This window comes from Oncorhynchus mykiss, chromosome 14 (genome assembly GCF_057628025.1).
Source record: "Oncorhynchus mykiss isolate SJ-2025 chromosome 14, ASM5762802v1, whole genome shotgun sequence".
In the NCBI taxonomy this organism is placed as follows: Eukaryota; Metazoa; Chordata; class Actinopteri; order Salmoniformes; family Salmonidae; genus Oncorhynchus; species Oncorhynchus mykiss.
This window is the reverse complement of record NC_143035.1, coordinates 27,151,567-27,164,323: the sequence shown is the minus strand read 5'-3', so window position 1 is coordinate 27,164,323 and position 12,757 is coordinate 27,151,567. Positions and strand designations below refer to the sequence as shown.

Genomic DNA, 12,757 nt, shown 5'->3' with positions numbered 1-12,757 from the left:
GATGGTGAAGTGTGATTCATAACACCAGAGAACACATTTCCACTTCTTCAGAATCCAATGGCGTCAAGCTTTGCACCACTCCAGCTGACACTTGGCATTGCGCATGGTGATCTTAGGCTTGTGTGTGGCCGCTCGGCCATGAAAACCCATTTCATGAAGCTCCAGACGAACAGTTCTTGTGCTGACGTTGCTTCCAGAGGCAGTTTGTAACTCACTAGTGAGTGTTGCAACCGAGAACAGACGATTTTTATGTGCTACGAGCTTCAGCACTCGGCTATCCCGTTCTGTGAGCTTGTTTGGCATACCACTTTGCAGCTGAGCCATTGTTGCTCCTAGACGTTTCCACTTCACAATAACAGCACTTGCAGTTGACTGGGGCAGTTCTAGCAAGGCAGAAATTTGACAAACTGACTTGTTGGAATGGTTGCATCATATGATAGTGCCAATGTTTGTCTATGGAGATTGCATGGCAGTGTGCTCGATTTTATATACCTGTCAGCAACAGGTGTGGCTGAAATAACCAAATCAACTCATTTGAATGTGTGGCCACATACTTTTATATATAGTTTATCTACTGCTGTCCCCTAGCAGTTCTCCTGCCTGCGACAACAAACTCAAGGATATGGTTCTCTCTCTCTCTCGCTCGCACACACAAACGCTGCTGTCCCATGTTGTAGAGACATTGAACCACTGGTCACTCCCGTTTCACACTGTGTATTTAAATACTGTATCCCGACATCGCTCATTCTAATATTTCTACTACTGTACATTGTATTTTAGTTACAGTGTTTATACACACCACATTTGTATTTATATACTGGATACTTGACATAGCTCACTCTAATATACAGTACATGACCAAAACTATGTGGACACCTGCTCGTCGAACATCTAATTCCAAAATTGTGGGCATTAATATGGAGTTGGTCCCCTGTTTGGAGGCTGTTAGAGCAGCACTCTTCTGGGAAGGCTTTCCACTAGATGGTGGAACATTGCTGCGTGGACTTGCTTCCATTCAGCCACAAGAGCATTAGTGAGATTGGGTGCTGATGTTGGGCGATTAGAAGCACAGAATCATCTAGAATGTCATTGTAAGCTGTAGCGTTACAATTTTCCCTCTCTGGAACTAACGGGCCGCGCCAGAACCATGAACAACAGCCCCAGACCATTATTACTCCTCCACCAAACTTTACAGTTGGCACTATGCATTCGGGCAGGTAGCGTTCTCCGCACATCTGCCACACCCAGATTCGTCCATTGGACTGCCAGATGGTGAAGTGTGATTCATAACACCAGAGAACACATTTCCACTTCTTCAGAATCCAATGGCGTCAAGCTTTGCACCACTCCAGCTGACACTTGGCATTGCGCATGGTGATCTTAGGCTTGTGTGTGGCCGCTCGGCCATGAAAACCCATTTCATGAAGCTCCAGACGAACAGTTCTTGTGCTGACGTTGCTTCCAGAGGCAGTTTGTAACTCACTAGTGAGTGTTGCAACCGAGAACAGACGATTTTTATGTGCTACGAGCTTCAGCACTCGGCTATCCCGTTCTGTGAGCTTGTTTGGCATACCACTTTGCAGCTGAGCCATTGTTGCTCCTAGACGTTTCCACTTCACAATAACAGCACTTGCAGTTGACTGGGGCAGTTCTAGCAAGGCAGAAATTTGACAAACTGACTTGTTGGAATGGTTGCATCATATGATAGTGCCAATGTTTGTCTATGGAGATTGCATGGCCGTGTGCTCGATTTTATATACCTGTCAGCAACAGGTGTGGCTGAAATAACCAAATCAACTCATTTGAATGTGTGGCCACATACTTTTATATATAGTTTATCTACTGCTGTACATATCATTCTTAGTCTAGGTTGTGTAAATTCCCCCGGTGTACATATGTAGCTTGCATTTTGATACTGCTAGAGTGCTATTTGGGTTGTTAATTGGATTAATTGGATTCATCCCGCCATCCTTAATTTCTTTCCTTTCTTTTTTTGTGTATTTTTCTGCATATTTTAGCTGTTTGACATTTGACTGCATTGTTAGGAGCTAGTAACATAAGCATTTTGCTGCACCGCTATAACACAGGCTAACCTGTGTACGTGACCAATACACTTTGATTTGATGATGTACAGTTGAAGTCGGAAGTTTACATACACCTTAGCCAAATTCATTTAAACTCCGTTTTCCACAATTCCTGACATTTAATCCTAGTTAAAATCCCATTTTAGGTCAGTTAGGATCACCACTTCATTTTAAGAATGTGACATGTCAGAATAATAGTTGAGAGAATGATTTATTTCAGCCTTTATTTCTTTCATCACATTCCCATTGGGTCAGAACTTTACAAATACTCAATTAGAATTTGGTAGCATTGCCTTTAAATTGTTTAACTTGGGTGAAACGTTTTGGGTAGCCTTCCACAAGCTTCTCACAATTAGTTGGGTGAATTTTGGCCCATTCCTCCTGACAGAGCTGGTGTGAGTCAGGTTTGTAGGCCTCCTTGCTCGCACATGCTTTTTCAGTTCTGCCACCAAATTGTCTATGGGATTGAGGTCAGGGCTCTGTGATGGCCACTCCAATACCTTGACTTTGTTGTCCTTAAGCCATCTTGCCACAACTTTGGAAGTATGATTGGGGTCATTGTCCATTTGGAAGACCCATTAGCGACCTAGCTTTAACTTCCTGACTGATGTCTTGAGATGTTGCTTCAATATATCCACATCATTTTCTTTCCTCATGATGCCATCTATTTTGTGAAGTGCACCAGTCCCTCCTGTAGCAAACACCTCCACAACATGATGCTGCCACCCCTGTGCTTCATGGTTGGGATGGTGTTCTTCGGCTTGCAAGCGTACCCCTTTTTCCTCCAACCATAACGATGGTCATCATGGCCAAACAGTTCTATATTTGTTTAATCAGACCAGAGGACAGTTCTCCAAAAAGTATGATCTTTGTCCCCATGTGCAGTGGCAAACCGTAGTCTGGCTTTTTTATGGCGGTTTTGGAGCAGTGGCTTCTTCCTTGCTGAGCGGCCTTTCAGGTCATGTCGATATAGGACTTGTTTTACTGTGGATATAGATACTTTGTACCTGTTTCCTCCAGCATCTTCACAAGGTCCTTTGCTGTGGTTCAGGGATTGATTTGCACCATAGTATGTTCATCTTCAGGAGACAGAACTCATCTCCTTCCTGAGTGGTATGACAGCTGCGCGGTGCCATGGTGTTTATAGTTGCATACTATTGTTTGTACAGATGAACGTGGTACCTTCAGGTGTTTGGAAATTGCTCCCGACGATGAACCAGACTTGTGGAGGTCTACAATTTTTTTTGTGATGTCTTGGCTGATTTCTTTTGATTTTCTCATGTCAAGCAAAAAGGCACTGAGTTTGAAGGTAGGCCTTGAAATACATCCACAGGTACACCTCCAATTTACTCAAATGATGTCAATTAGAAGCTTCTGATAGGCTAAAGCCATAACATTTTCTGGAATTTTCCAAGCTGTTTAAAGGCAAAGTTAACTTAGTGTATGTAAAACAAATTGTGATAGATTATTTCACATATAATTCACTGTCTGTAAACAATTGTTGGAAAAATGTCTCGTGTCATGCAAAACTATAGTTTGTTAACAAAAAATTTGTGGAGTGGTTGAAAAACGAGTTTTAATGACTCCAACCTAATTGTATGTAAACCGCCGACTTTAACTATCACAGTTTGACATACTTTACCTTTCATTCTTGACTAAATATAGTATTGATATGTATTTTTACATTATGTAGTTGATGTGTACCAGTATTTATTTATCTGTGTAAATGAATTACAAGGGAAAGCAGGGTACCAAGGAAACCAAGGAGTTGTACTTCTACGGCAAAACATCCACCGAAACATTTCTATAAAAATAAATAAAACAAAATCAGTATTTCTTCCTATTCACTCAAACAAGAGTCCAGTTTTTCCCTCACTTCTAATGCAAGCAGTCCCATACAATGAACGGTTGGGGGTGAGAGGGTGGTGGATGGGGGGGTGTTAGCGTATAACCAACCCCCCTCTATGCCTCGTCCTCATTCAGCAGCATGTTGGGGACCCCCCGAGAGATGGGGAACTCACGGCCAGACTCGGGGCACTGCAGACACCCTTCCAGCACCTCCACCTGGACAGAGAGACAGATAAACGTCACATCACCTGTAGTTACTCTGCGTGTGTGTGAAAATAGGGTTAAACCTACAATCACGTTTTATCAAGCAGAATGAAAGTGCCAAGAGGGAACATGATGGAGACTACCTAACCTGACCACTAGATGTCCTCATATTCCCATAATAAATGCATTATGCTTCTTTCTATTGACCAACATAGTAGTTGATAGAACTAAGTAATGAACAACAACAACAGGTTATCTATGGTGAACCTCACCTCCAGCAGAACCCGGTGTACTTTACGCAGGAAGTCTTCATTATTCTCATAGTCCGTGACGAGCTCTGCAGGTAAATCTTGGAGATGACCCAGCTGGAGAAAAGACCACAGTTAGGAATTAGGATATGCAGGAAGACAGTGATATTGCCAAACAACCACAATCACTTTAACAATATTTTAGGTAAAGCCTTTCTGTATCAGACCCAAGTATAGTTAGTGTACATGTCATCTAGCTGTTGGCCTAGCTAACTATTCTACCTCTGTTGGATACAGTAGCTTGAAATGACTTTGTACAAGTGTGTTAGTCAGACAGACGGACTAACCCCATCAGCCGCCTGAACCAGGGCGCTCCACTCCAATTTGGGGATCATTCGACTCACGAAATTGGGATTAAACTCCACCTCACTCACTTTCACCTCCGTCGCCTGGGATCCGCACAAACGGGATGAAAAAAACCCACATATTAGCTAGCTAAATACGTGGTGCATTTAACACATTACAAGTTACCGCAACTCTACAAGTAGTTTTGAGCAGACTTCCTTACCTTGATGAGGAGAGGGTATCCTTTGGTTACCCCTTTCACGTGAGAGGTCAACATGTTGTGCGTCAGAAGTTTCATGCTTACAGTCTATGAATGTCGCTTATATAATCAAAGAAAGTGAGAGAACCAGTAACTTTGTCAATATATACTATATCTACAGGAACTATAATACTCTACCGTGCAAACTAAAAACAATGAGTTTACATGTGGACCGGAAATGTCGAAATTGCAACAGTGAACAGTTTCCCCCAAACACAGATCATCCTAAAAAAAAGGTTCCTAGCAGTACAAACGGTTTCCGGAAAACATAATTTATATTATATTGTATATAATTTATATTATATATTTTAACTAGGCAAGTCAGTTAAGAACAAATTCTTATTTGGTCGTCCTGCGGGGACGGGAGTTGAGATTAAATATAAAAAATATAGGACAAAACACACATAAGAGAGACACCACAACACTACATAAAGAGAGACCCAAGGCAACATAGCATGGCACAATCTTTTATTTTGTCAACTGTAAAAAAATATATATATAAAAAAATAAAAAGCACAAAACCATGTTAAGTTTTTTATATTCATGTTTTATTTTTTGTATTAATATGTGTACTCATTGTCTTGATATTATACAAGTCATTCTTACAGATATGATATAGTAAATACACAAGAGGTTAGCAGGCAGGTCCAATCCGCTTGTTTACAGCTGCACTAGGGTCGGACAGCATTCCTCTGTAAATTAGGACAACGCGGTGCCGGCGGGAGATATGGCTCGGAATACGTACCTCAATGCAGAGATGAGAAATGAGTTCTACTCCAAATTGTCCCATTATCCCTATTGTTACACCAAGAAGATTGTACGACTTCTTAGGATAATGGGACAATTTGTAGTACCAAAACATTTCTCATCCCTGGAGTGAGGGATGTTTTCCTAGCCATGTCTTGCCCCCCGCTCCACGATGTCTTAATATACAAAGGTATGCTGTCAGGCCCTAGTGCAGCTGTAAGCAAGCGGGTTGGATCTGCCCGCTAACACAGAGGTGTGACCAATATAACCAAAGGGTCACCCTCACAAGAAACCACTAACCCACCCACACACACGCCATTTTATCCACAGACATACCTAAACATATATCCCTTAAAAGTATTGAACAAAAGATAAAAATGTAAAACGATTGACCACAAACCCCCCTTTTCCCCCCATGTCTTAACCCTTCAGACATCCCACCAACACTGTTATTTTGAAAATGAATATGCTAATTAATACTAGTGTTTTAACATAATTAGAAAAATACAAAAAAAATGCAGGAAGGCAACTAACGAGACGAACAAGATAATTTTCTGTTGAGAGGAAGGAACCAGACTTGTGATAAGGTTCAAGGCCCTGAGGGGGACATCTTGCTCTGACAGAAACAAAACAGTAAGTACAAATTGGATGACCAAACGCTGGCAAGCATTAAAAGCAAGGAAAGCCATTTGACATAGAGAGGAAAGGACATATCCCTAGTTTGTTCAGTTCATCATCCATATTCTCCCATGACTGCATCTAGTTAATACAACCAGGCCATTGTGTCCATTGGTCAAATATGAACAAGTAAGCATACAGAGAGATAAGTATAGGTTTCAGGAAGGCAACAAAAGTAGACATTGATTTAAAACCAAAAGGGGGAGAGGCCAGGGAACTCAGCATTGAAAAAGCTTATGGCACAAACACTGGGGTGGGGATGTGTACAGGCTAGGATAGAACAATCACAGAGTTGCATTTTGAGTTGAGGAACTATGACATTCCTAACCTTGGTAAGGATCTCAGCAAAGGCCACTATAATAGTTTCTTCAGTCTCCTCCATCCATATCTCAAAGGAATAGAGGATGTTACCCTCCAATAGAATGAGTTCCCGGACTCAGATTAAGCCTACTCCTAAAATGCATGCTCAATTAAGGATCGCCATTCAAGGTGCTTTTCAGTCAAGGAATAGGTTTAATCTCAATCTGGGAAACCGGCCCATAGTCTGATCAACAGAAGACTGGGAGAGCTACTGATTAACACATTTAATCCCACCTACTACAGGCCTTATACTAGACTAGACCCCTGTATGCCCTTTGTCAGTGTTGACAGCTAAACAAGAAGTCAACCCAGAATGACAGTGATATGTTTACGTACTAATAAAAGGTAGAGTATCTGCATCATGTACATACTGCTGCAAGAAGAGTGAACTGAACTCTATTTGATTGCGTTGAAGAAAGAAAACAAAAAATGTATCTCGATCCATCTGGAGCCACATCGAATACTGGGTGTCAATCACTCCGCAGTAGTTAGGTTTTTTTGCATTAAAAACTCACTCACACATTCACTCCCTTCATCGGTTCAGCCACATAACTTCACCACCATATTCTTAACCTTTAACCCAGCCACCACCATATTCTTAACCTTTAACCCAGCCACCACCATATTCTTAACCTTTAACCCAGCCACCACCAGAATCATCACTCTTGGCCTTCGTCGGAGCGCCATTTTAAGAAGTCCTCCTTCCGTGCATCTGGCTTGATCTGGTTCCGCATGCCCCCCAGTAGGTTGGACGTTGCCTCGGACGCCACTATTAAGGGACGGACGACGGTGGGCGGGATCTGCCGCAGGACTCCGCCCACAGCACCAGGCAGACCTTTCTGCTCATGCCCGCGAGACGCCACGTCACATAGCGTTTGAGCTGTGTCCATCATACCCTGGGAAACAGACAGAAAACAGAGTGTTAGTGAGAGGCCTTTTATTGTCATTCTAAAATGGTTGATTAAAATACATTTATTTATCAGTACCTCTCTGACAGTGTCATAGGCCTTAGCCACACCCTCTCTGAGGTCGGCAGGCTGGTGGGCGCGGCGGGGCTGGTTGGAGGGCGGTCGGCCCTCTGTGATGTAACGGTTCAGGGGGGGCGTTGGGGACAGGATGTCATACACCGTCTCCGCTGTGGCCTTGAGGAGAAAGAGCAGGATTATTACAACTCTGTAAGAGAGTGAAGCACATCAAAGCAATGGAGGAATCTGTATTACTGGTCCCAGTGGCTTCTACCTGTATGGTTGCTTCTAGTCTTTCAGTTCTTCCTACATGGTTTAGGTATGCGAACCCTTTGGCCACAATCTATGATACATGACTGTAAGAATAGTGTTTTTAACATGTATGGTGTGTAGTACATGGGATGCATTGTTTCAACCTATATGTCTATGTGAGCTGCACGTGTGATTGGTATTCTACCGCTGTGTGGCCTATGGACAGTCTGTTGCCTGCTAATAGTCTGTGGTTAGAGGTCAGAGGTCAGTAGTACCTGTATGGCCTGCACCAGTCTGTTGCTGAGCTCCAGAGCAGCAGAGGCAGTGGAGGTACCGAAGGACGCTGCCCCCCGCTGGAGACCCCGGATAATGCGGCCGTCCCGCCTGTACTGCTCTATGGGCATCCAGAACAAGTCCCTGACTCCATGGACTAGAGAGAGAGAAAGTCACACACAAAAAACCTATTGAGACCAACACTAAATGAGGTTGTGAAAGGAGGCTAGCTATAACCACACTGTAAGAGAACAATTCTATTACTATGGTTATAACTCAGGGACTACTAAAGGGACAACGGCAAAGAAACAAAGAACACCATACAAGTGACGTCACTTCCCGTACTTACACAGCTGAACTACAGAGTGCATGGGACCTACACCTCCCAGAATGCCCGGCAGCTGGTTCTTTCGGATGTCTGTCAGCCACTCAGTGACAGCGTACTGAATCACCTTATCTACACCTAGAAGTCTGGGAGGAAGAGATAGAGAAAAGTGTTATGAAAAAGACACTTGCTTCAGAAGCCACAGAAACCCCACAGTTAGTGTTGTTGTACCCGTGTCGGCAGCAAAGTCTCTTCAGCTTCAGTTCAGAGCAATTCAGCTGGGCCAAACCAATAAGAATCCCTGCAAACGTTCCCTAGGAAAAAATCACAGTGCAAAGGTCAAGTGTGTGACATAACATAACCACAGAGATGAGTTCACTGACAAAGCATCACAGTTAAAATGTCCTTTCACCTGCTCAATGACCACATGCTTGCCCTGGTAGTCCAGCCAGATGGGGACTTCAGAGGTGAAACGGAACTCCCTTAGAAAGGAAAGACAATGAATAAATAATTGACGCATTCATAATAGACTGTTTTTTTAATACTTTTTGGGAGGATTAAGTTAGTAATTACCGGAAGTAGATTGGCTGATCAGTGGAAGAGGTGGAGCCAGAGGACGAGGAGCTCTGCTCACTATAGGTGGTTTCTACAGAAGCAGTGAGGTCAGGACCCAGACCAGAAGTGGTCTCTGTGCCAATGACCCCATCTTCAGTGGGCTTCTGAGAAGGGTCTGTCTTCACTGTGAGAGGACAGAGAGAAAAAATGAAGAAAATAGGAGAAAGTATTGAGTGGTTGAGGAGGACATATACACTGGGAACGAACCCCAGGCTGTAGTGATGCCGCAACACTGTGATGCAGTGCTTTAGACCACTGTGCCACTCAGGAGGCTCGACAAACCATTTCTGCATGGACCTCACTTTGTGCCCAGGGACATTAACATGCTGAAACAGGAAAGGGCCTCACAAATTTGTGCCAACAGTTTGGGGAAGCACAGAATTGTCTAGAATGTCATTGTATGCTGTAGAGTTAAGTTTTCCCTTCACTGGAAATAAGGGGCCTAGCCCGAACCATGAAAAACAGCCCGAGACCATTATTCCTCCTCTACCAAACTTTACAGTTGGCGCTGCATTTGGGCAGGTCGAATTCTTCATGGCATCTGCCAAACCCAGATTTGTCCGTTGGACTGCCAGATGATGAAACGTGATTCATCACTTCAGAGAACACGTTTCCACTGCTCCAGGAGTCTAATAGCATTAAGCTCTCCACCACTCTAGCCGATGCTTGGCATTTCATATGGTTATCTTAGGCTTATATGCGGCTGCTTGACCATGGAAACCCATTTAATAAAGCTCCCAACTAACATTTATTGTGCTGGTGTTGCTTCCAGAGGCATTTTGGAACTTGTTAGTGAGTGTTGCAACCAAGGACAGACGATTTTTACATGCTATACCCTACAGCACTTGGCGGTCACGTTCTGTGAGCCTGTGTGGCCTACCACTTCGTGGCTGAGCCGTTGTCGCTCCTAGATGTTTCCACTTCACAATAACAGCACCTACAGTTGACCGGGGCAGCTCTAGCAGGGCAGAAATGAGACGAACTGACTTGTTGGAAAGGTGGCATCCTATGACAGTGCCACGTTGAATGTCACTGAGCTGTTCAATAAGGCCATTTTACTAACAATGTTTGTCTATGGAGATTGCATGGCTGTGTGCTCGATTTTATACACCTGTCAGCAACGGGTATGGCTGAAATAACCTATTCCACTAATTTGAAGGGGTGTTCACATACTTTTGTATATATAGTGTATGATACAGAGCACCACAAATGAATGCTATGTATGACTGTTTTCCTGATCCATGTGACCTGAGCAGTCAAAAAGCTTTTTTGTAGAGTACAAAAAAACACAGTGATGGTGCTCACCTTCAGCTGCAGGATCCATAGGCAGGTAGGGGTTAACTCCAGCAGCCAGACTACTGAAGAAATCCTTCAGGAAAAACAAGGCATCCTGGTCGATGTTGAGTCGGAGGGGGAGGAGGCTGATTCTTAAACAACACTCTGGACCACCTACACCTGAGTCTGGACACACCTGCAGGGCCTTCACTGTTAACTGGGACACACAGACATAGAAGACTTTATTATTTTTTTAATTTCACCTTTATTTAACCAGGTAGGCCAGTTGAGAACAAGTTCTCATTTACAACTGCAACCTGGCCAAGATAAAGCAAAGCAGTGCGACAAAAAACAACAGTTACACATGGACTAAACAAAAGTACAATCAATAACACAATAGAAAAGTCTATATACAGTGTGTGCAAATGGAGTGAGGAGGTAAGGCAATAAATAGGCCATAGTAGTGAAGTAATTACAATTTAGCAAATTAACACAGGAGTGATAGATGTGCAGACGATGATGTGCAAGTAGAAATACTGGTGTGCAAAAGAGCAGAAAACAATATGAGGTAGGTAGATGGGCTATTTACAGATGGGCTATTTACAGATGGGCTATTTACAGATGGGCTGTGTACAGCTGCAGCAATCGGTAAGCTGCTCAGATAGCTGATGCTGAAAGTTAGTGAGGGAGATATAGGTTTCCAACTTCAGCAATTTTTGCAATTAGTTCCAGTCATTGGCAGCAGAGAACTGGAAGGAAAGGCGGCCAAAGTGGGTGTTAGCTTTGGGGATGACCAGTGAGATATACCTGCTGGAGCACATGCTACGGGTGGGTGTTGTTATGGTGAACAGTGAGCTGAGATAAGGCGGAGCTTTACCTAGCAAAGACTTATACAGTATATCACAAAAGTGAGTACACCCCTCCCATTTTTGTACATATTTGAGTATATCTTTTCATGTGACAACACTGAAGAAATGGCACTTTGCTACAATGTAAAGTGGTGAGTGTACAGCTTGTATAACAGTGTACATTTGCTGTCCTTTCAAAATAACTCAACACACAGCCATTAATGTCTAAATCGCTGGCAACAAAAGTGAGTACACCCCTAAGTGAAAATGTCCAAATTGGGCCCAATTAGCCATTTTCCCTCCCCGGTGTCATGTGACTCGTTAGTGTTACAAGGTCTCAGGTGTGAATGGGGAGCAGGTGTTTTAAATTTGGTGTCATCGCTCTCACACTCCCTCATACTGACAGGTCACTGGAAGTTCAACATAGCACCTCATGGCAAAGAACTTTCTGAGGATCTGAAAAAAAGAATTGTTGCTCTACATAAAGATGGCCTGGGCTATAAGAAGATTGCCAAGACCCTGAAACTGAGCTGCAGCACGGTGGCCAAGACCATACAGCGGTTTAACTGGACAGGTTCCACTCAGAACAGGCCTCGCCATGGTCGACCAAAGAAGTTGAGTGCACGTGCTCAGCGTCATATCCAGAGGTTGTCTTTGGGAAATAGACGTATGAGGGCTGCCAGCATTGCTGCAGAGGTTGAAGGGGTGGGGGGTCAGCCTGTCAGTGCTCAGACCATACGCCGTACACTGCATCAAATTGGTCTGCATGGCTGTCGTCCCAGAAGGAAGCCTCTTCTAAAGATGATGCACAAGAAAGCCCGCAAACAGTTTGCTGATGACATGCAGACTAAGGACATGGATTACTGGAACCATGTCCTGTGGTCTGATGAGACCAAGATAAACTTATTTGGTTCAGATGGTGTCAAGCGTGTGTGGCGGCAATGAGGTGAGGAGTACAAAGACAAGTGTGTATTTCCTACAGTCAAGCATGGTGGAGTGTCATGGTCTGGGGCTGCATGAGTGCTGCCGGCACTGGGGAGCTACAGTTCATTGAGGGAACCATGAATGCCAACATGTACTGTGACATATTGAAGTAGAGCATGATCCCCTCCCTTCGGAGACTGGGCCACAGGGCAGTATTCCAACATGATAACGACCCCAAACACACCTCCAAGATGACCACTGCCTTGCTAAAGAAGCTGAGGGTAAAGGTGATGGACTGGCCAAGCATGTCTCCAGACCTAAACCCTATTGAGCATCTGTGGGGCATCCTCAAACAGAAGGTGGAGGAGTGCAATGTCTCTAACATCCACCAGCTCCGTGATGTCGTCATGGAGGAGTGGAAGAGGACTCCAGTGGCAACCTGTGAAGAACTGGTGAACTCCATGCCCAAGAGGGTTAAGGCAGTGCTGGAAAATGATGGTGGCCACA

The 12,757-nt window shown here is 43.9% G+C and overlaps 2 protein-coding genes across 3 annotated transcripts in view; both read right to left on the bottom strand.

Annotated features, from left to right (window-relative positions):
• Positions 1-3,781: 3,781 nt before the first annotated feature.
• trmt112 (tRNA methyltransferase activator subunit 11-2) lies at positions 3,782-5,157 on the bottom strand. The gene is given in 4 exon segments (NM_001165122.2): positions 3,782-4,148; positions 4,409-4,501; positions 4,732-4,833; positions 4,953-5,157. Coding segments are annotated over 4 exon segments (372 nt in total). The 5' UTR covers positions 5,028-5,157; the 3' UTR covers positions 3,782-4,046.
• Positions 5,158-5,514: 357 nt separating this feature from the next.
• Positions 5,515-12,757, bottom strand: part of atg2a (autophagy related 2A) — a 28,853-nt gene continuing 21,610 nt past the window's right edge. Inside the window, exons 32-40 of one of the 2 annotated variants that reach the window (XM_036943202.2) lie at positions 10,509-10,695; positions 9,162-9,327; positions 9,001-9,070; positions 8,820-8,902; positions 8,613-8,734; positions 8,266-8,420; positions 7,760-7,915; positions 7,407-7,669; positions 7,255-7,376 (exon numbers count right to left, since the gene is read on the bottom strand). In XM_036943202.2, the coding sequence (XP_036799097.1) occupies positions 7,433-7,669; positions 7,760-7,915; positions 8,266-8,420; positions 8,613-8,734; positions 8,820-8,902; positions 9,001-9,070; positions 9,162-9,327; positions 10,509-10,695 (1,176 nt within the window). In that variant the 3' untranslated portion in view covers positions 7,255-7,376; positions 7,407-7,432. Of the gene's footprint in view, positions 7,670-7,759; positions 7,916-8,265; positions 8,421-8,612; positions 8,735-8,819; positions 8,903-9,000; positions 9,071-9,161; positions 9,328-10,508; positions 10,696-12,757 lie in introns of both variants that reach the window. The other variant, XM_036943201.2, reaches the window with a different exon arrangement.